Genomic DNA, 22942 nt, shown 5'->3' with positions numbered 1-22942 from the left:
GAACTAGCATGTCAAGCCATACATTGATATGCAACTATAAACCAAAAAGAGGGACTAACATAACTCTGAACAGAACAAGTAAATAAAACACACTTGCTTGCATTAGGAATAAAGATCCAACGCTGAATCAAACACAATAACACTGGTATCTCAGTTAATTCGGGACTGTTCTTAGTGATACCAAGGAGTGAATGTAGCCTGATCAACTACATTCTCTCCAAGGTAAAATTAACACACGTCTTGATGAGATCGGGATAGCCAGGGAACCTAACACTATACCTTTTATCACCCAAAAGGAGAATGTTTGCTTAGTATGTATGATATACATAGCATCCTAGGATAATGTAGCATATTTACGTACTCGCGCAGACAGCATGGCTGGCTTTCATCACCCGGGAGACCCCTACTTCCCTAATCAGGGAAACAACGGGTGGCTAGAGGAGGAGGAGGAGCCCGAGGAGGAGCAGCAGGGTATTCAGTTTCATCAGGCCTTAGTAGCTCACGGGATGCTTGTGGATGAGCCAGGAGGGAATCCAGGCGAAGCACACGATGTCGGACCCGACGAATACGTAGACACTGACTACGAATTTGGAGAGCTCGACGATGACGACGAAGACGGCCGGGTCGGGGACCAGGACCCCATCCCGCCATGCGAGGACGAGGCACAACCAGATCACCCTGCCCCACCAGCGAACCCCCCAAGAGAGAACCGTTCCCTCGAAGCTGAGATCGCCGCACTGCGACAACAGCTGTATGCGATGGAGGCTCGGGCAGTGCAAGCAGAGCATGAGAGGGATGAGGTTATAGGAGACATGGCAGAGATGGCGCAGCTACTGGCACAACATTTCGGCATATGACTTCGGCACCACCTCCTGACGCAGCCCAACGCGGATAGGGATAGACTTATCATAGTAGGTTATTAGGAACTATGTTATGTACTCCGGCTCTATGTTTAAGTGACTACACTACTCATGGAGCCGTTATGCTGTCGGATTAGTGTTACTTATGTATGCTCCTACGAGCAAATTTTCTTGTACTAAATGCGGATAATATTAATAAACTTTTGTGTGTTTTGCTAAATTATTCTCAGTTGCTATGTGTTGAGACATTATGATTGCATGTTTGATGATAGTAATGTTTAGGTTCGCACCATACACCTAGTTAGTAGAGTCGCCACCTCACGGAAACCACGTACACTCAACATCTTTCCGTTTCATGACAGAAAGATGCCTCGCCCAGCTACTCGCGGAAATCCCGAACCAACCCCGCCGGAAGTTGACTCCACTGCTTTCCAGGCAGCCGTGTCTGCTGCAGTCACAGCGGCTATGGCACAACTTCACCGAGGGAACAACGGAGGAGGTAACGGGCAAGGATCCGGAAGTTCGAACAACGGGACGAACCAAGGACTCACTAAAACGTGCACCTACAAGGATTTTGCGAACGCTAAACCCCGAACTTTCAACGGTACCGGAGGAGTGATCGCCCTAAAGCGATGGATCGAGAAGGTAGAGTCGGTATTCGAGATATGCGAGTGCCCCGAGCAGATGAAAGTGAAGTTCGCGGCCTGCACTTTTGTGGACCAAGCACTCACTTGGTGGAATGGTCATGTGGAAGCTATGACACTCCCTGTCGCCAACTCTATTCCCTGGGCAGAGATGAAAGAGATGTTGACGGCTGAGTACTGCCCCCGAGGCGAAATACAGAAGATGGAGCAGGAACTATGGAATCTCACGGTGCAGAATGGGAACATCGATGCTTACATATCGAGATTCAGCGAACTATCTCTGTTGTGCCCGGGTATGATCACATCAGAGGGAAAGAAGATTGAACGATTCATTTGGGGACTGACATCCCCCATTCAAGGGAATGTGATAGCTGCGAACCCTGAAACTTTTGACAGTGCGAAGAGATTGGCAAAGAGGCTGTATGATCATAACCACAAAAAGGGCGAGAAACCGGTAGAGACTGAGAAGAAGAAGGAGAGTGATGGTAAGAAAGGATGGAACAACAAGAGGAAGGGGCGCCAGGGTCCCGAGACCTCTAAAAAGCAGCAAACGGTGGCAGTTCACGCTGTCACTGCGCCGGTACCAGTCACATCACATGCTCCAGCCTCAGCTGCTTCAAATACTTCAAGACCCTATTCCGGTAATCATCCCAAATGCAACAAGTGCGGTTTCCATCACCAAGGAGAATGTAGGGAGTTCCATTGCACCAGTTGCAACCGAAGGGGACACACTGCAAGGTTCTGCAGGACTTATCCTTCTCAGAACCAGAGTCAGGGAAACAACCAGAACAACAACAACAACCACCGCAATACCAACAACACCAATGCCGGCGGCAACAACGCAGGGCCTAGCCACACCTGTTTCGGGTGTGGAAGGACGGGACATTTCCGTCGAGACTGCCCTAACAACAACAACAACTCAGGAAACAGAGGAGCAGGAAGAATGCTGACTATGGGTCAGAGTGATGCAGTTCAGGACCCCGCAGTTGTGACCGGTACGTTCCTCCTAAACCACACTTATGCATGCATCTTATTTGATACCGGAGCGGAGCGAAGTTTCGTAAGCGAGAAGTTTAAACATTTATTAAAACAACAACCCCAAAAGCTAAATGAAACCTATACGGTGGAAATGGCCAATGGGAAGACCGAATCCACTAGGGAAATCTACACTGGATGTACCCTAACCCTTAACCAACACGTCTTACGAATAGATCTGATGCCAGTGTCAATTAGGAGTTTCGATGTGATTATCGGCATGGATTGGTTAAGCCCCCACCATGCTGAGATTTTGTGCCACGAGAAGGCCGTTCGCCTTCGTCTCCCGAATCACGAAACCCTAGTAATTTACGGAGACAAACCTAGCACGAATCTTCGTCTTATCTCGTGCATCAAAGCACAAAAACATCTGCGAAAGAACAACTTAGCGTTCTTGGCCCACATAGTGGACAAGGCCAAAGAAGAAATTAACATCCAAGGCATTCCGGTAGCGTGTGAATTCCCGGACGTGTTTCCTGAAGATCTTCCAGGAGTACCCCCAGAGAGACAGGTTGAGTTCCGAATCGACCTCGTCCCAGGAGCAACTCCTCTCGCTAAATCACCATATCGATTGGCACCTGCTGAAATGCAGGAATTGTCCAGCCAACTCAGTGAGCTTCTGGACAAGGGATTTATCCGACCTAGCTACTCGCCATGGGGAGCTCCGGTGCTCTTTGTCAAGAAGAAGGACGGATCTTTCAGAATGTGCATCGATTACAGAGAGTTGAATAAACTCACTGTTAAAAACCGCTACCCACTCCCACGAATCGATGATCTATTCGACCAGCTCCAAGGAGCTAGCTATTTTTCTAAAATAGATCTACGGTCCGGATACCATCAACTCAAGGTCCGAGAAGAAGATATTCCTAAAACCGCTTTCCGAACCCGCTATGGACATTATGAATTCGTCGTAATGCCCTTCGGTCTAACAAATGCACCCGCCGCATTTATGGACCTAATGAACCGAATCTGTCGACCGTTCTTGGACAACTTCGTCATTGTGTTTATCGATGACATCCTCGTCTATTCTCGAAGCAAAAAGGAGCATGGCCAACATCTCCGACAAGTCCTAGAAACGCTGCGATCGGAAAGGCTTTACGCCAAACTCTCTAAGTGTGAGTTTTGGCTACGGAGCGTGAATTTTCTAGGTCACGTAGTTAGCCAAGATGGAATTCATGTGGATCCCTCTAAGGTCAAAGCTGTGGAAGGATGGGCAACTCCGACTACGCCCACAGAAATTCGTCAGTTCTTAGGCCTAGCAGGCTACTATAGGAGATTCATCCAAAACTTCTCTAAAATCGCCAAGCCACTTACCTTACTTACGCAAAAGGGTGTGCCATTCAAGTGGACAGACCGACAAGAGATTGCGTTTCGAGCCTTGAAGCAAGCTCTTTGTAGCGCTCCTGTACTATCTCTACCCGAAGGAACGGAAGATTTTGTAGTTTACTGTGACGCGTCAAATCAAGGCTTAGGTTGCGTTCTCATGCAACGTGGAAGAGTGATAGCATATGCGTCCCGTCAACTAAAGACGCACGAAGTAAATTACACAACCCATGACCTAGAACTGGGAGCTGTGGTCTTCGCCCTAAAAATTTGGAGGCACTACCTGTACGGTACAAAGTGCACCATCTTCACAGACCACAAAAGCCTCCAGCACATCTCGAATCAGAAGGAGCTGAACATGAGACAACGAAGATGGGTGGAGTTGTTAAACGACTACGAATGCGAGATCAAGTACCATCCAGGCAAGGCCAACGTGGTAGCTGACGCATTAAGTCGGAAGGAGTACACAAACCGCCGTACGAAAACGCACTCGATAACCATTCAGTCTCATCTGACCGCTCAAATTGCATCAGTCCAGGCAGAGGCTATGAAAGCGGAAAATAGAACTAGCGAGGCATTACGCGGAATGGAGAAGAACCTGGAAGTCAAAGAGAATGGGGTATACTACTTCATGAACCGTATTTGGGTTCCAAAAATCGGAGGATTCAGGGAGATCGTTATGAAGGAAGCCCACAAGACACGATACTCCATTCACCCTGGTTCGGACAAGATGTATTTGGACATTAAGCAGCACTATTGGTGGCCTAACATGAAGGCGGAAATCGCAACTTATGTTAGTAAGTGCCTTACGTGTGCCAAAGTAAAAGTGGAATACCAGAAACCTTCCGGATTGTTACAGCAACCGGCAATCCCTGAGTGGAAATGGGAGGGGATTTCTATGGACTTCGTGACCAAGCTGCCCAAGACGTCGGACGGTCTGGACACCATATGGGTAATAATCGACCGACTGACGAAATCTGCCCATTTTCTGCCGATCAAAGAGTCCTTCAAGATGGAGAGACTGACGCGTTTGTACCTACGAGAGATTGTAAGACTTCATGGAGTGCCAAAATCTATCATCTCGGATAGGGACAGTAGGTTCACGTCACGCTTTTGGCAGTCGCTCCACAAGGCCATGGGAACTCATCTTGATATGAGCACCGCGTATCACCCACAAACGGACGGTCAAAGCGAACGAACCATTCAGACGCTTGAAGACATGCTTCGTGCATGTGTGATAGACTTCGGAAAGTCTTGGGATACCCACCTACCGTTGATCGAGTTTTCATATAACAATAGTTATCATTCGAGCATTAAGGTGGCCCCTTTCGAAGCACTGTACGGGCGTAAATGTAGATCACCGTTATGTTGGACTGAAGTAGGTGACACCCAGCTAGCAAGAACACATACGTCAAACAGGGTATTAACGGGACCGGAAATCATTCGCGAGACCACAGAAAAGATTGTCCAGATCAAAGCTCGATTACAGGCATCGCGTGACCGGCAAAAGAGCTATGCTGATAAACGGCGAAAGCCCTTAGAATTCCAAGTCGGTGATCGAGTATTGTTAAAGGTCTCACCCTGGAAAGGGGTTATACGTTTCGGAAAACGGGGAAAGCTGAACCCGCGATACATTGGACCTTTCGAAATCGTCGCCCGAATAGGTCCAGTAGCATACAGACTACAACTACCCGCAGAGCTAAACGGTGTACACCCCGTGTTTCATGTTTCTAATCTGAAAAAGTGCCTATCAGATGAAACCCTTGTCATTCCTCTTGACGAAATCGAAATCAATGAGAATCTCCTGTTCGTCGAAGAGCCAATCGAAATCATGGACAGGGAGGTGAAGCGTACTAAGCAGAGTCGCATCCCGATCGTGAAGGTACGGTGGAACGCAAAGCGTGGGCCAGAATTCACGTGGGAACGCGAAGATCAAATGAAGCAAAAGTACCCTCACCTATTCTAGCATTCTCAAATCTAGCTTTCAAACAGAATTTCGGGACGAAATTCCCTCTAACGGGGGGATGATGTCACAACTGTAAATTTTGAGCCATGTAATCTATATATTCAAGTTAATGTGAATCAAAAACTTCAATCAAATACATCATGCAAGCACTACAAATAGTCATCAAACAATTGGAGACCCTAGAAGCTCTTGTTAAGTCTATTTTAGACTAGAACTTCCTTATTGGATCCCAATGGACCAATAAGCTTCCAATTGGACTATCATGGGCTTAGAACCCTAATTGGGCTCTAATTGGACCCACACTTATTTATTTTAACATTTTAGGTCATGTTGGGCCTATAATGAAATGAATTGAAGACTTTGAGCCATGAATAACCTAAACTAGTCCAATAAAAATATAAAAATCATACTACATTATTTTAAGCATAAAACACACTCTAACTAACTCAAACATTGGGCTTAAGGGACAAAAGGCCCAAAAATCTTTTTTTTCCTTCACATTCTCGGCCCAAAGGCCCAAACCCAAGAAGATAAGGGAGAGTTGACTTAATGCATGCCACCTCATTATTATCCAAAGGATATCCATGCAATATTTCCCATTCCTCCATGCACATCACTTCAAAATCACTTCTCCCTTCTCTCCTCTCTCACTCTCGGCCATACACACATACACCCACCAAAAATCTCTCAAACACTCTCTAGATCACTCAAGAACATCTCTCCCCCTCCATCCAAAATCTCGAAAATTAGGAAGCATTCAAGAAGGTTCTTCCACAAAAATCAACATCTAAGGTAAAGTTTTGCTTGGATCTATGATTTGTATTCCTTATTTATCAAACATCTCTTCCTAATCCATGCAAAAATCATGATCTTGCACTCTAGAAACCCCCATAATCTCGAAAAGTTCATCAAGGAGTGCAAAGGCCAAAAATCACTTCATTTCTTCCAATCTTTCTTCAAAAACCGAATCAACACCCCAAGGTGAGCTTCATACCCCCTATTTTCTGTTTTTATGAGTTTTGTGGGGGGGGGGGGGAATACAAGTGAAAGTGTAGATCTATATGTGTTTTGTATGCCTTGTATGATTTCCATGCTTATATGTATGCTTTTATGTGTTTTTATGTTGGATCTAGCCTTAAAACCCATCAAAACCGAGATATATCTTGTGTTAAATGATTTTAGCTTCAAATATATTTCTAAACACAAAGTGCTTCAAGAAAAATGGCTAAGTGGTTTAGTAATAATTTTCTTTGGGTTAAAAACACAAATTTTGGGCCTAAAATGTGAAAAATGCAAAAATAAGGGCCCAAATTGACATTTCACAGATTCTGATGGATGAAGTGTGCCAAAACAGTTTCCATAAATAAATTTCTGGAAATATACTCATTTAGGGGATTAAAAACATAAATTCCAAGCTTAATGGGCTAAAAATGAAAATTTCGGCCCAATAAGGCCCATTATGCGAATTTTTCTGTTTTGGAGGGCCAAAACTGTAACTTTCTGTAAAACAGTGGACTATAAGTGTTCCAAATCCTTTTCAAAGGTTTAAAATGCTTTTTAAATTTAAAAAGGACCAAAGTTGCAAAAATTTTCCAATTTGGGCCAAAATTGTCAAAGTTGCGAAAAGAAGGGATTAAAACCGAGAAAACTGCATTTTCAAGGACTTAAACTGTTTTTATGAAAAATATGTTGAAAAATATTAATTTCAATAATTTTTGGTGTTAAAATGTCAAGAAAAATAGTTTAAGGGCCAAACCGGGAAGTATTTAATAAAAAGGGTTGAAAATGTAAATTTTACAAATAATGAGGGGCTGAAAACAGGAATATTTCAAGGCTAGTTCAATATACACAATTTGATTAAATAATGGCACCGCGACTATCGACGAAATACAATACATTACAATACCAAAAATCGTTGTTAAACGAATTGGCTCGGTCTCGAGCCAATAGAATTCTACAACTACTAACACTACGACACTACGATTCATACAAGTAACGTTTGGTAATACATATACATGCGAGTGTGCACAGACGTCTACGCACCATCTTTGGGCCCCACAAGTGTAAAATCTTGTTCGTTGAGCCTAGCTAGCCCAATGACCTGATCTTAAGGCCCGAAGACATTTTTTTTACGGAGTGTTGGGTTTTACCGATCCGACACAACGTAAATGGACTTTCAATGGCTTGTATACTACTGGTCCCCAAGGGTCCTTTGGTATTGCTAGTAAAGTCTACATTTCATGCGAGGCGGGTCGGGGACCCCTCGTACATTTTATCCCCAACCGGCTAATGGAGTTACCGGGGTCTTCGTGACCTCTTTCTCTTCGGATGTGGGACTACACCTAGTCAGGGCGATTGGATAATGCGATTAGTACTGACGACGCCTTCGGAGTCGTTAGTATAACTATAAACTGGGCGTTTGTGTAACGCGGGTTTGTAGTAAATAATCCTGCTCGAGAACCTTCCAACGTCTCCTGGGACTGACACTATACGCTATGCAATGGTTTCAATGTAACATCACGTAATTCAAGGAACTAGGAGAACATCGGGTTTTCCTAGGGTTTTCAATACTTACAAATTTGAAATGCATACATTTTCAATGAACATTTTTTTTACAAGTGTAGAAACAAACAAGCATACCTATGGATCTTCACAAATGTCTTCAAAAGCTTATCTTTTCAGTAAATATCGGATTTTCTGGTGGTTTTTCAAACAATACAAACATTCGATTTCAAACACTACTTATGAACTCACCAACATTTCATATGTTGACGTTTTTCAAAATACTTGTATTCTCAGGGAACCAGTGAATCAAGGGAAATCATATTCAGTGACGGTTGCAGTTTATTTTTGTATGGATTGAACAAATTAATTTTTGGGAAATGTAATGTTTAAACAATGTATGATATGTAAACACTACTGGTTGTACTATGTTGATGAATGGTGACGAATGTTGTTATGTTTCATATATATTCAATGTTATGGTATTCAATTGAGTCACGACAGCCCCCGGACGTTTCCGCCGTCTGGTTCGGGGGTGTGACAATACCTAGATCAGTTGCACTCAAAGGTTGATTATCAACTGTATCACCATCTTGCCTATTACTATTAGACGCTTCACTATTTTGATTAACATCAAAAATTTTAGAATATAAAAGTTCATCATTGGAAAATGGATCCCATGGATCCTTATTATTCAAAGAAGTTGTTTCAAGAAATTGAGAAACTTCATTTGATTTAGAAGCCAACTTAAAAGGAAAAACAGTCTCATAAAATTTCACATCCCTGGAAAAGAAACAAGAACCATTATCAAGACTAAACAATTTGTAACCCTTTTAACATTAGAATAACCAATAAGAACACATTTCTCGGATCGTTCAGAAAATTTATCAGTAATGTTTAACTTAGTAGCAAAAGCTAAGCAACCAAACACACAAATTTTATCATAAACAGGAACATACTTATATACTAATTCAAAAGGAGTTTTTCCATTTAGAACATAAGATGGAGTTCTATTTATTAAAAAAACAGCAGTCAAAATAGAATCACCCCAAAAATTTTTAGGCAACCCAGCTTGAAACAATAAAGATCTAGCAACATTTAACAAGTGTCTATGCTTTCGTTCCACCACTCCATTTTGTTGAGGAGTGTGAACACAAGAAGTCTAGTGAATAACACCCTTAGATTCAAGAAACTTTTCATTTTTAGATTAACAAACTCTGTTCCATTATCAGATCTAATAATTTTTAGATTAACATTAAACTGATTTTCTAATAACATAACAAACTCATGAAAACAATTAAACATCTCTTCTTTAGACTTCATCAAATAAACCCATGTGGCTCTAGTAAAATCGTCTATAATTGTAAGAAAAAACCTAAAACCACCAATAGCAGCTACCCTATAGGGACCCCAAACATGTAAGTGAACAAGTTCTCCTAAACTAAAAGACTTTTGTTCACTTAGAGGAAAGGGTTCCCTAGTTTGTTTAGCCTTATGACAAACATCACACGGTATAACTGACTCATCATCAAAATTTAAGACAGGTTTTAAAACATTTAGAGCTTTATCAGCTGTATGTCCCATTCTATTATGCCAAGTTAATTTTGATACAGAACATCTATGATTATTAACTACTGAATTTGACCTACCTAACACTTGACTATCCAGGTAATAAAGACCTCCAAATTCTTTACCGGTCTTCACAGTCTCCATTGACAGTGAATCCTAAATTTAACAGTTATTCTCATCAAAAACAACCTTGCACTTATTTTCCTTACAAATTTTGTGAACAAACAACAGATTGACATGGAAATCAGGAATAACAAAGACATCAGATAACATAATAGAATCAGAAAGATTAACATTTCCAATCTTATTTATCTTAGCAGTTGAACCATAAAGGAATCTAGATTATTCCAGTGTGTGGATAATCACATAATGCTTTATATTTATCTGTTTGTTTTATGTATTTCTTTATTATCCTTTACTAGATTTTAGGATCTCAGGATGTATATATATCCTGTTTGCTTTGTATTCAAATGTTGATTCACGTATTCTTGATGAATAAAAATTAGTACAAAGTTCTCACTTAGATCTTTTATGGTATCAGAGCCTGTGATCCATTAGGTCATAGGTTAACAGCGATCATGACGGGGGAGAAAGGAGACGGAAGCAAGAAGGATGGAGATGTCATCGATGCCAATTCACCCTTCTACATCCACCCGTCTGACTACCCGAAACAGATGCAAGTTAACGACATATTGAATGAACATAATTTCAATGAACAGAAGTAGGAGATGACTAATTTTCTGCTTGCAAAGAATAAAATGGGATTGATCGACGGATCAGTCAAGAAGCTGGAATCAATAGCACCTACATACATGGCTTGGATGCGAGCTAATGCCATGGTCAATGGATGGATGACAACATCCATGGAAAAGGATATTCGGACCAATGTTAGATACGCCAATACTTCAGCATAAATCTGGAAGGACCTTGAAGAAAGATTCAAGAAGGAGGGATCACCACGTGCCTATGAGCTGAAACAGTCGTTGAATGCCATTAGACAAGATGGATCTTCTGTCTCTTCTTACTACACTAAACTAAAGGCTATGTGGGACGAATTGCAACTTGTTCTTCCCATGCCCCGTTGCACGTGTGACAGATGTGACTGCGAATTGAGGAAAAGATTGAGTGAACTGAAGGAAAAGGAGATGATTTATGAGTTTCTCATGGGACTCGATGATGATTTTTCCATCATCCGCTCACAAATACTTGCTATGAAGCCCCCTCCATCCTTGGGGGCAATATACCATCTAGTGGCTGAGGATGAGCAACAACGAGCTATTTCTGGAGGTTCAAGAAGAGTTGGTGGTGAAGCAGCGACTTTTCAAGTGAATTTAATGGGGAAGAAGAACACACGAGGGCAAGGAACTCAACCAGCTAGCAGGCCTGCTCCAAAGACATTCAAGCAAAGTAATGACAAGCCATAAAAATGCACCTTTTGTGGGAAAGACGGTCAAAACAAGGATGGGTGTTTCAAGAAGATAAGGTATCCATACTGGTGGCCTGGGAAGAAGGATAAACCCAAGCCGAAGGCAGCTTGCGTGGAGATGGGTCCTAGCCCTATACCAGGGCTAACAGATGAGCAATATCACCTCTGTGTGGAACACTTCAAGGAGGAGTCACTTAATGAAACAATTCCAAAAGCTAACTTGGCAGGTAGAGAAAATTCTCATGATGGATGGGTTGTTGACTCGGGTGCTACCGATCACAACACCCATAGGAGTGACCTTCTTGATAACAAGATCACTTACATGAAGGAGGCACCTGGCATCATTCCCAATGGTGACAAAATACCTGTTATGGGGGAGGGTGAACATACCCTTCCAGGAGGCCTTAAAATTAATGGAGTCCTGCATGTTCCAAATTTCAATTATAATTTGTTGTCTGTGAATTAGCTTGCCAAGAACTTACATTGTGCTATAAAGTTCTTTCTTGATTTCTTTGTAATGAAGAAGTTAGTGACGAGGTACTTGATTGGTGTGGGTAATTGCATTGGAGGACTATATCGAATGGGGGCAATGGAAAGGAAAGCTTTCTTTACTACCTCTGAGGTTTCACACAAGAGGCTAGGTCATCTATCACCCAAGAAGATTTCTAGTTTAGGCTTTGTTAAAAATGTTTCTAAAAGTACTCAAGCTGAAGTGTGTGATGCTTGCTTTAAGGCTAAACACACAAGGCTTCCTTTTCCTATTAGTTAAATAAAGACTACAAATTGTTTTGATCTTATACATTGTGATGTGTGGGGAAAATATAGAACCTCATCCCTGTCAAAGGCCTTTTATTTTTTTACTATAGTAGACGATTTTATTCGATCTGTATGGACATTCCTTCTCAAACATAAACACGAGGCTAGCACACACCTCATAAACTTTCACAAGATGGTCAAAACACAATTTGGAAAGGAGATCAAACGTATAAGGTGTGACAACGGGGGATAATTTGTCTCTCATAAAATGCAGAGCTTTTATGCTCAAGAAGGAATTGTCTTGGAAACTTCTTGTCCATATACACCCCAACAAAATGGGGTGGTAGAACGCAAGCATAGACATTTGCTTGACGACACGAGCTCTTCGTTTCTAGGGAAATCTTCCCAAGGCCTTCTGGGGAGAATGTATTTTGACCGCTACGTACGTAATCAATAGGCTTCCCTCGAAAGTGCTCAATGGAGTGACTCCCTATGAAGTTATTTTTAATCAATCACCCACTTATGATCACATGAGTGTATTTGGATGTTTGGCCTACTACCGAAGCACAGAAACCAGTGGAGACAAGTTTGAGCCGCGAGGTAGACCAGGTATCTTTGTTGGTTATCCAAAGGGACGAAGGGCTACAAAATTTATGATTTGGAGTACAGGAGGGTAGTGGTTTCAAGAGATGTAAGATTTCTAGAACATGAATTTCCAATGAAACGAATACAAGAGAGTAAGGAGACAAATGAAAAAGATGAAGATCTATTTATTTTCGCTGATAAGGAGGTTACCACAACTCCGGTTCAACATCCTTCCACGGTCGACAAATGTATTCGGGATGAAGTTGAAGATCAGCATGATGCTCTTGAGCTAGATAATGCTGTCATTGATGAAAACAACGAACCTATGGAAAGCAACAATCGTGAGAACGAAGAAATCAGCAACACTGACAGCATCAGAGAGACTTGAACTCGATCTCAGCCAGCTCACTTCAAAGATTATGACATATAGCTGCCTCCTTCGATAAGTCATCCACAACCCGCTATCAATCGAGTCGCCTCCACGGTACATCCCCTCACTAATTATGTCTCATATGAAAATTTTTCTAATGCCCACAAGTCCTTCTTAGCTGCCATCGCTACTCACGATGAGCCAAAGTTCTTTCATCAGGCCATTAAAAATGATCGATGGAAAGAAGCCATGCAAAGGGAGATCCATGCTCTTGAACAAAATAACACTTGGGAACTTACATCTTTGCCCTCCGGAAAAAGAGCTATAGATTCCAAGTGGGTTTATAAGATAAAGTACAAGCCAAATGGAGAGATAGAGCGCTACAAGGCTCGTCTTGTTGCTAAGGGTTACACCCAAATGGAAGGTGTGGATTTTCATGACATCTTTGCCCCGGTGGCTAAACTTGTAACCGTGCGTGTTCTACACACCGTAGCTGTCAAACGTGGCTGGATCATACACCAGTTGGATGTTAACAATGCCTTTTTGCATGGAGATTTGGACGAAGACATTTACATGAAGATATCGCAAGGTTTTAGAAAAGACAACGAAACATGAGTCTGTAAGCTCAAAAAGTCACTATACGGGTTAAAACAAGCCTCGAGAAATTGGTATAAAAAATGTACTACAACTCTCCAAAGTCTGGAATTTCTGCAGTCTCAAGCTGATCATTCACTCTTCATTTATAAGCATGGAAACACATTTGTGGCAGCCCTTATTTATGTGGATGATGTAATAATTGTTGGAAACAACAAGAAAAAGATAGAAGATACTAAATCTAGACTTGATGCGAGTTTTAGTATCAAGGATCTTGGAACTTTGAAGTATTTTCTGGGCATAGAAGTGGCTCGTACAAACGAAGGTTTAGTCCTAAGTCAACGAAAGTATACGATTGACATCTTAGAAGATTCGGGTGTTCTTGGATGTCGACCCAGCTGGTTTCCAATGGAACAAAATTTAAAATTAGATAAGGGAGAAGATGAAGATAGGGTTGATGCTAGTGTATATAGACGTCTCGTCGGGAGACTTTTATATCTTCAAGCAACCAGACCTGACATTACTTATTCCGTGAATGTTCTTAGGCAATTTGTCTCAGACCCTAGACAAAGTCATTGGAATGCCGCTATGCGAGTGCTTCGTTATCTCAAAACTACATTAGGACAAGGTGTGTTACTCCCAAAGACCGAGGATGTTGAGCTGATAGCATATAGTGATTCGAATTGGTTGGGTTGTCCCTTTTCACGAAGGTCATGGACAGGGTACATATTGCTGTTGGGTGGCGCACCGATTTCTTGGAAATGCAAGAAACACTCAGTTGTTTCTCGATCCTCAGCTGAAGCTGAGTATCGTGCAATGGCTACTACTGTGAGCGAAATTCTTTGGACTCGTTGGTTGTTAGCAGAATTTGATGTTGATTTTCGTGCACCCACACCTCTTTTGTGTGACAATGAGTCAGCCCGCAACATTGCTCACAATCTGGTGTTTCATGAGCGCACCAAGCATGTCGAAATGGATTGCTATTTCGTACGAGAACGTGTTTTTTCCAAAGAGATTGTTCCTGTCAAGATAAGCACTCAAGACCAATTGGCTGATTTGCTCACTAAGCCGCTTGGTTCAGACCGTTTGAAGTTATTGTCAGTCAAGTTGGGCATTCGAAATCTTCATGCTCCCACTTGAGGGGGAGTAAAGGAATCTAGATTATTCCAGTGTGTGGATAATCAAAGAATGCTTTATATTTATCTGTTTGTTTTATGTATTTCTTTATTATCCTTTACTAGATTTCAGGATCTCAGGATGTATATATATCTTGTTTGCTTTGTATTCAAATGTTGATTCACGTATTCTTGATGAATAAAAATTAGTACAAAGTTCTCAATTAGATCTTTTAATTAGGATGATCAACTCTTAGATTAAGTTTGGAAACATCAACCACATCAAAAAGTTGTGATTCAGATGCAGTCATATGTTGACTTACCCCTGAATCAACAATCCATTTCCTTTTATTAAAAAGAACATTATTACAAGTCATACCTACCATATTGGCATTGGCAGGTACTCCTTCTGACAACTCTTTCTCTTGAATAAGTGACACTAACTTTGTATATTGATCATTTGTTAAATAACAATGATCAGACTTATCAGTAACATTACTACTTTCACTAACAAGTGAAGCAGTACCAGACATAGTAGAAGTAGATGACTTATTAAACTCAGACCCGGGTTTAAAATCCTTAGGACAACCAATCAGCTTATAACATTTTTCAATTGTATGACCTTTAATTCCACAATTTTTGCAGACTAAGTTCTGATTTCTACCTTTAAACTTTTTATTATCAAAAATTTTACCAGCAAAAGCAGAAGAACTTTGACTTTTATTAGACAAAACATAAATATTCCCATGTTTCTGATTAGACACTTCTCTAGACACAATTGAAAAAGCAGTTTTAACATCAGGCAATGGTTCCATTAAAAGAATGTGACTTTTGACCTGGTTAAAAGAGTCATCGAGACCACTGAGAAACTGCATAAGTTTCATAAGTTTTGAATGACTTTTATTATGAGTAGCAGCTTCACAAGTGCAATCAAGACACTTAGTTAACCCATCAAATTCTTTCCATAGACCATCTAACTTATTAAAATAATCTGACACTGACAAACTACCTTGAGTAAGACTATTAATTTGTTGATGTGTATTAAAAACCACAGAACCATCAGCTTTATAATAAGTTTCACAAAGTTTATTCCAAACATCCAGAGCATACTCAGAACAAGCATGGCCAATATAGATAGATTCAGAAAGAGAGTTAAGTATCCAAGAACATACAATAGCATTAACCCTGTCCCATTTTAAAGATTTTACCATATCTTTATTACCTTTCAATTCAGTTCCTTCAATAAACCCTTGTTTATTTCTGGCCTTAAGAGCTCTAGTCATAGAACTTTTCCAAACTCTAAAATTCTCAGTACCAAGTAGTTTAAAACTAATAATAGTTGTCACAGAATGATCTGAAGGATGCAAATAAAGTGGATCATCAAAATCAACAACATCATGTTTACCAGATGATTCAGGTGGTGTATCAGCTATGATTACAACAATAACCAATCAAAGAAAAACAGATAATCAGAAAGCCGACACTGAAGTAAAAAACAACTTCACAATAGTTCCTACAAACTAGACAAGCCAGATGATCAGAGGTTAACTAATCTATCAATATTACAAAAAACAAGACAGTGTGCGAAACTTATAGTGGTCTACAGTTAATACGCTCAACAAGCAACAAAGTAGTTCTGATGAATTCTTTAAAACAAATCACCGCTGAAAATCGTAGATGGGCATTCAAATGCCAGAACCAACCCGAATTTAGAACCTTGTTTGCACAATCTTAACGTTGACCGATGTGATAGCGTTGGCCGTTAGGATTACTACAAAGATAACCCTAACATTTACTACTATCACAAGCGTTTACTCTTAAGAAGTGACAAGAGAACAACCGGATTGATGAACCAATTATCTACAAGATCCACAACGGATCTAGAAAGAAACCGTAGTTCTGATAATAGATCTGATTACAGATCTAAAAAAACCAGGAAGAAAAGGAAAAAAAAAGATCAGAAACAGATCTAGATGCAAGGTCTAAACCTCAGACCTGATCTACGAAAATAGACTAAAACCCTAACTTGACCTAGATGAGAAAACCTAAACAATCTAGACAAGAACTGATCACAAAAAACCCCCGTAACTGGCTCTGATACCATCAAAGAAACTCAAACATAAAACATACAACATCAAAAACTCTTATTTTATTAAGAACCAGAAGGTTTTCACGTTTACTTACAAATCAAAACCTCACTACATCAACTCTCAACTCTCTACAAATCAACCTCACTACAGATCACTTAACTAATCTATACACTCTGTGAAGGAATGATTAAGAAACAGAAGAACACTATGAACCCTAAATATGAGAGAAAGACGAAGGTATGCGTACAAAAAATATCTATCTGACTTTATCCTTACAAATATCCTTTATATATCTTTGACAAGTCAAAATTGGGTCCTAATCAGCAATACGGGTCAAGTATAACCCGCGTGTACACATCTTTACCATAGTATCAAATCAGCCCAATAGTTATACAAATTGTTCACAATATATCCTCCTGCACAAATCATAACAAACACAAGCACACACACACACACACACACATATATATATATATATATATATATATATATATATATATATATATATATATATAATTAAATATCAAAGGATACTTAAAAGGATACATTGAATTATAAGTTTGTACTCTTTAAATCCTCATAACTCAACAATAATGCTCTCACATTTAGAGGAAAATGATTCTCAAATTCAAAATATCGAGTGGGAACAACATGAATCAATTAAAGATGTTGTCTTAACAACAACTACAATTCATTAAATCCTTTGGTTGTAGGTTTGGACACGAGATCACCCACCAAACCAAATCATTGCTAATATTGTAATCCAAACTCGCTCTGCGATTTATATTCAAAACAAATGCCACTATGTCAATATTTATACATTTGTATAGAGAATGTAAGCAACTCGGCCAATAAGCTCTTCCCCATTTTTACTCACATAAACCTGAAAGCAAATAACATCTTTTTCACTATAAGACCATTCCCGTTGGCAACCAAATGCTTGGTTGGTTGCCATATTTCAATTAAAAAAAATTAAAAAATCCTTTAAAACCAACGACTAGTTGCTCCACCAAACCTTAGTTGTCAATTTGATTTCTTTTTTTATTTATTTATTTGTTATAACTCTGTAGCACTTTAAGCATTATATTGTAATTAGTTTAATTTTATTTTTACTAAAAAAAATAAACAAAACACACTACAATACGTAAAATAATTTTGTCTACAAATAAAGACCAATATTGATATATGTTAAGAATTCTTTTTTGAATTTTTTTGAGTTGTCTATATAGTCTTAAAAACAGTAGAAAAATTTGGGTTATAATTTTAAAAAGGTATAATATTTAGATTTTATAATATAATAAAAAATAATTATAAATAATATAAAAGTTTGGTTTTGGTTGGGTTGTTAATGGGTGTGAAAAGTTGGTTTAGTTTGACTGTGTAGGTAGAAGAGAGATAAATTATTTTTTTAATTGATAGTTGGGTTGGTTTTGGTTGTGAATGTGAGTAGTCTAAGATCCAAAAACGCATTTTAAATAACTATTATAACAAACTTTTAACAAATTAAATAAAATAACTTACTCTCTTCACATCTCCATTTGTAAACCAATGCCCGAGAATTACACAAATAAAAATTGTTTTAGATTTTGGTGTTTCAATTTCATAACCAAAAGTTTGAATATTAAGATATCAAAAATCTAAAAATCTAGTACCCAAAATTTGAAGATTCAATGTCATGTAATATATAGATTTGTGCTTATTTTTAGATTTCTATGTTTTACTAAATTATATAACAAATATTACCTTGTTTTAACTCTAATCTAATTTGTTCGAACATTTATCCAAATCAATATTTGACACACCCATTTGATCACATATAATTATAAGGTTACTTTCTTTAATATATATTATTAACTTGATTTTATGGTCAATGGCTGGATCACCACAACCATAAGTACATACATATACAATTATACGTACATCAATACGTGTTATAAAAACACATTTTGTAATTGTTATTATGTTAAAAATAAACAGTTAGCTACAAAAACCAAAATCAACACATTAATTAATCTATCTTAACAGAAGAAAAAAGCCGATGAACAAAGAAAAATGACGTTAAGAACCCAACCGCACCTGTCGCAAGCATCACTGCAATCACCATAAACAAAGAATATCCCAAATAAAGCATCGCCGACACAGGCCCACTCAAACTCTTCAAATCAAACACAAGGTAATTAATCGAATACAAAAATATATAAAACGCCACCGTTCCTGATGCAAAAAACGACTTCCACCACCACCTCCAATCCTCCACACAAAGATGCATATAAGTAACCACTAGCGACACCTCCGCACAAACCATCACTAATAATATCAAAACCACAAAAAGAAAACCAAAAACATAATAAACCCTCCCAAGCCAAATGCTAGACATGATGAAAAAAAGCTCGATAAAAAGGGTCCCAAAAGGAAGGGTCCCGGCCCCAAGTACCAAAATCCAAGATGGGAACCTCTGGGCCGGGACCTCCCGTGGGATCTGATTGGTTCGAACAGGGTACTCCAGGTATGGAGCCTTTGTGGCCACGAACCCACCGATTAAAGTTAAGGGAACTGAGATCCCGAACCAAAGTAAGATTAGAACAAGAAAAGTTGTGAATGGGATCGCACCAGTGCTATCACTTCCCCACAAGAGTGAGTTAATTAGGGTTAGGATTAGGAATGAGAGACCAGGGAAATAACATGCGACACGTAATGAAACGGAAAACCATCCTTGTCGTTCACCAATCGAGAGTGTTCGCCATAGCCAAACTGCTATGTAACCGGCTAAAAAGCCTAATAACACATAGAACACGAGCATTCCTGCAAATATTAGTAATTTAGTTATAGTCAGATCGAGTTAAATGCAAGAAGTAGTAAAATGTTTTCATTGATATTTTTATAATAGTATCGTACTTTCGTTTGTTTGTTACAATACGGTACCTTAATAATGTCTACATGAATATTGCAATGTCATCTAACTACATCATGATTGGGTAATTTTTTAGTGTGTAAGGTGTTTATAAGAAAATAAATTAAAAGTATCATGTTGTAAGTGTAGATTGTACTTTGGATGACTTAATAAGATAAAAACTGACACCTTAATCTTGTATTTAGATTGGTGGCGGAGTCATGGTCAAAGTAAAGGGGTATCCCGACAAAAAAATTCGCATAATATACAATAAGAAAAAAAATTCGAAAAAAAAATTACACAATTTTTTTTAGGGGCATCCCGAGCTACCCCGAGATATATATAATATACTAGACCCGCCTACGATTTAGATCTTTTATTTTCCATTAAAAACTTTGAGATCGGGTATCAAACATAGTAGCAAATAGTCTTTCAAAACCAACTTGAAACAAATCACATAGTCCTTGCAAGATTTAGCAAGTGTTGACACATATAGGGCCATTAGTTAACATACACAATTTATTGTATTTATATATTTACATATTAAAACTATTTAGTTTATATATTGTTACTATTTATTTAAGTAACATTTATGTTATAAAACAAGTTAGTAGAGTTCAATAATATAATAATTACGTTAGAAAGGAAATCCAAATGTATACCGTTGATTAGGGTTCCACGTGAAGCTGGAGACATAAACCCAAGAGCCGCAAAAAAGATCAAAGCAATCGCCATTGCGAGAATCCGACATCCATCCGCCACCATAATACAAAGAAACTCCGGGTTGTTCGGGGACCGAAAAACATCAGAAACAACAAGTTTCCACCCCGACAACTCCTCATTCATATGAGCCTGAGCTTCTTTATCCAACTCCTCATAATGTGCTAAATCTCTACGAATCGTCCTCAAAAAAATTACAAGAACAATACCCGCAAGAAATGTTATCACCATTAACGAGTTCAAAATCGAAAACCAATGAACTTTTGCACCTTCCATTTTTAAATAAGTATCCCATCTCGAAACCCACTTTATATCACTCATCACAAACGAAACATCATACGTGTAAATTACGGGTTTACCCTCCATCACATTCATTCCCACGGAAAGTGGATCACATTTTATCCGTGACGGGTATTTACTATAAGGTTTAATGTTCTTTAGTAATTTTTCATCGTGGTTCACACTGCATGGGACAACTTCGAAACCTACCACCACGTAACCTTCGCTGGTGGTGGTTTCATTTGCCAGTGTGATCAGCTCATCCCCATTAGTGGTACCGATCACACCGGCAACATTATTGTGTTCATATCTATGAACAAATATTGTAAACTTTAAATGATTAAATGCATAGTAAGAATCTTGAACTTTAGCGCCAACTGGAAAACCGTTCCATCTAAGAAAGAATCCATCTTTTTCCATGTATCGAATGGCGGGAAGGTTATCGAGATTTAGGTTGACTTGATACATTTCATCAATTCGTTTTTTCAACATCTTGAATTCGTTGCTTGATAATGGATTTGTTTTGCATAAAAAGATTTCGGATTCGTTTTTGAACATGTTAAACCGATATGGGGAGTTTTCGATTCGATCTCCCATTAGAAGTTCACCTAAGTTTTCAGCACTATCTTTAATGCCTTCAGAAGGTTTACAGAAAGGCAAAGTGTAATACCCATATGGTATTTCTGTATCTATGGAGGTTAAGGAGTTAACTTTGACGGATAATTGATCACCCACGTAATATCTATTGGGGAAACTGCCAGGAAGATAATAACCATCAACGATTTCAAGAACCCAACATGAAATCAAAACCAAAATAATAAGCTTGAATATGATAGAAAACCCCATAAAGAATCACCAAACGAATCTTTTTAATGTATCCAGATGAAATTTGGATCTAACCTGTAGTAAAAAGATCACGACTTCAGCCAGCTATTTCGGTTGGGTAATCATGAAATCAGGTTTATAATTGCAAGAATCAAAAATGAAATCGAAAGGGTAATCTTGAATTTATGAAAACCCTCCAGTATTTACTTTGTATGCAATGTGAATCTAACCCGATCTCACTGAGAAACATGAACTCAGATTTACTATTTCAACTGTTAAAAATGTAATCGAAACAAAAATCTTGAATATATCGGGAACAGGTTCAGTAATTACTTTCATATGCAATCTGAATCTAACCTAATTGCAATTTACAAAAAGAAGAAATGAGTAAAGGTGAATCAAAGCAGAAAGAGCTGACCTTATAGAAAGGAGTTGAGGTCTTTGAACCCTGAAAGCATGGGGGGATTTACAAATGGAAGGGTGAGAGTGGTATTTATATCTTTGCATTACTATTCTCTTTGCTCACATGTTCATGCTTTTGAGAGAATCCATGAAGTGTGGCATAAGTTGTTATATCGCATACCTCAATGCATGTTCATTCAAAGATGAAATAACGGGAAAGAAACATAATTAAATACTATTGGTTATAAAAAAAACAATATTCAATTGAATAATATGTTTGATTAACAACCCAATAGACATCCACACCCCTCTGCAAATGTCACTACGCTTTTAACTTTGTAATTTTGTCATATAACCTTTTGTAATTATTTTCATGATATAATAGAAATACTATTTCAAAAATGAAATACTATTATATATAACTAATAAATATAAATATACAGAAATAAGATATAAATACAAATATAATAATTTAATATATAATTAATAAATCATTAAGATATATTTTAAATTAATAACAATTCTTTTTATTGGGGTTATACATTCACAACGTGTTTATGCGTTCTAACTTCTAAGATTATCCGTTATACCCACCACATATCGTATATGAGGTGGATGTCAATCAGCACCACATTCCCCTACCACTAACATAAGTTACCTACCACTAACACACCATTCCACTTTATATTTTTATTTAAATTTAATTCAAAAATACAATAAAATCATTTTTTAATACTAGTTTTCTATTAAATTAAAAGACCAAGTTACATTAAATAAAAACTACATTAATTGAAAAAAAAACAATCAATAAAAATAAAAATTACATTACTTCAAAATAAAAAAATAAAAAAAAACATTAAAAAACTAAAAATTTCAACCATAAATAAAATAAACTACCACATACGCCTACGTCGGTCTCGAACCAACTCTTGCATCGCGTGGAAAAGTTCCACGTCTTCTCCCTTGAGATCGTCCGCTTTCATTTTCAAGA

The 22942-nt window shown here is 38.6% G+C and overlaps 3 protein-coding genes across 3 annotated transcripts; 1 reads left to right on the top strand and 2 right to left on the bottom strand.

Annotated features, from left to right (window-relative positions):
* The first annotated feature begins 10477 nt into the window (after positions 1-10477).
* LOC145060525 (uncharacterized) lies at positions 10478-11323 on the top strand. Its single transcript, XM_079008175.1, has 3 exons — positions 10478-10579; positions 10625-10738; positions 10823-11323. The coding sequence occupies exons 1-3, from the start codon at positions 10478-10480 to the stop codon at positions 11321-11323; spliced, it is 717 nt and encodes a 238-aa protein (XP_078864301.1).
* Positions 11324-14978: 3655 nt separating this feature from the next.
* LOC145060524 (uncharacterized) lies at positions 14979-18612 on the bottom strand. Its single transcript, XM_079008173.1, has 2 exons — positions 18579-18612; positions 14979-16174 (listed from the first exon to the last, which is right to left on the bottom strand). Exons 1-2 carry the CDS (start codon positions 18610-18612, stop codon positions 14979-14981), a joined length of 1230 nt encoding a protein of 409 aa, XP_078864299.1.
* A 152-nt stretch (positions 18613-18764) lies between these two features.
* Positions 18765-22119, bottom strand: LOC145057693 (transmembrane 9 superfamily member 11-like). The gene is made up of 3 exons (XM_079005570.1): positions 21968-22119; positions 20388-21624; positions 18765-19637 (listed from the first exon to the last, which is right to left on the bottom strand). The coding sequence occupies exons 2-3, from the start codon at positions 21568-21570 to the stop codon at positions 18844-18846; spliced, it is 1977 nt and encodes a 658-aa protein (XP_078861696.1). The 5' UTR covers positions 21571-21624; positions 21968-22119; the 3' UTR covers positions 18765-18843.
* Between the last annotated feature and the right edge of the window lie 823 nt (positions 22120-22942).

The sequence above is a fragment of the Lactuca serriola genome, chromosome 6, assembly GCF_051521515.1.
Source record: "Lactuca serriola cultivar US96UC23 chromosome 6, Lser_US96UC23_V15, whole genome shotgun sequence".
NCBI classification, from domain to species: Eukaryota; Viridiplantae; Streptophyta; class Magnoliopsida; order Asterales; family Asteraceae; genus Lactuca; species Lactuca serriola.
This window is presented reverse-complemented; position numbering and strand designations above follow the sequence as displayed.

Excerpts from the sequence above, each read along its gene's own strand:
- LOC145060525 (XM_079008175.1), top strand. The coding sequence starts at position 10,478 with ATGACGGGGGAGAAAGGAGACGGAAGCAAGAAGGATGGAGATGTCATC. Across the intron at positions 10,580-10,624 it reads ACTACCCGAAACAGATGCAA|GAGATGACTAATTTTCTGCT; the intron begins GTTAACGACATA and ends GAACAGAAGTAG. Across the intron at positions 10,739-10,822 it reads GGATGCGAGCTAATGCCATG|GACCTTGAAGAAAGATTCAA; the intron begins GTCAATGGATGG and ends TAAATCTGGAAG.
- LOC145060524 (XM_079008173.1), bottom strand. The coding sequence starts at position 18,612 with ATGTTCGAACAAATTAGATTAGAGTTAAAACAAG. Across the intron at positions 16,175-18,578 it reads TAGATTAGAGTTAAAACAAG|CTGATACACCACCTGAATCA; the intron begins GTAATATTTGTT and ends TTGTAATCATAG.
- LOC145057693 (XM_079005570.1), bottom strand. The coding sequence starts at position 21,570 with ATGGGGTTTTCTATCATATTCAAGCTTATTATTTTGGTTTTGATTTCA. Across the intron at positions 19,638-20,387 it reads ACGTGGAACCCTAATCAACG|GAATGCTCGTGTTCTATGTG; the intron begins GTATACATTTGG and ends TAATATTTGCAG.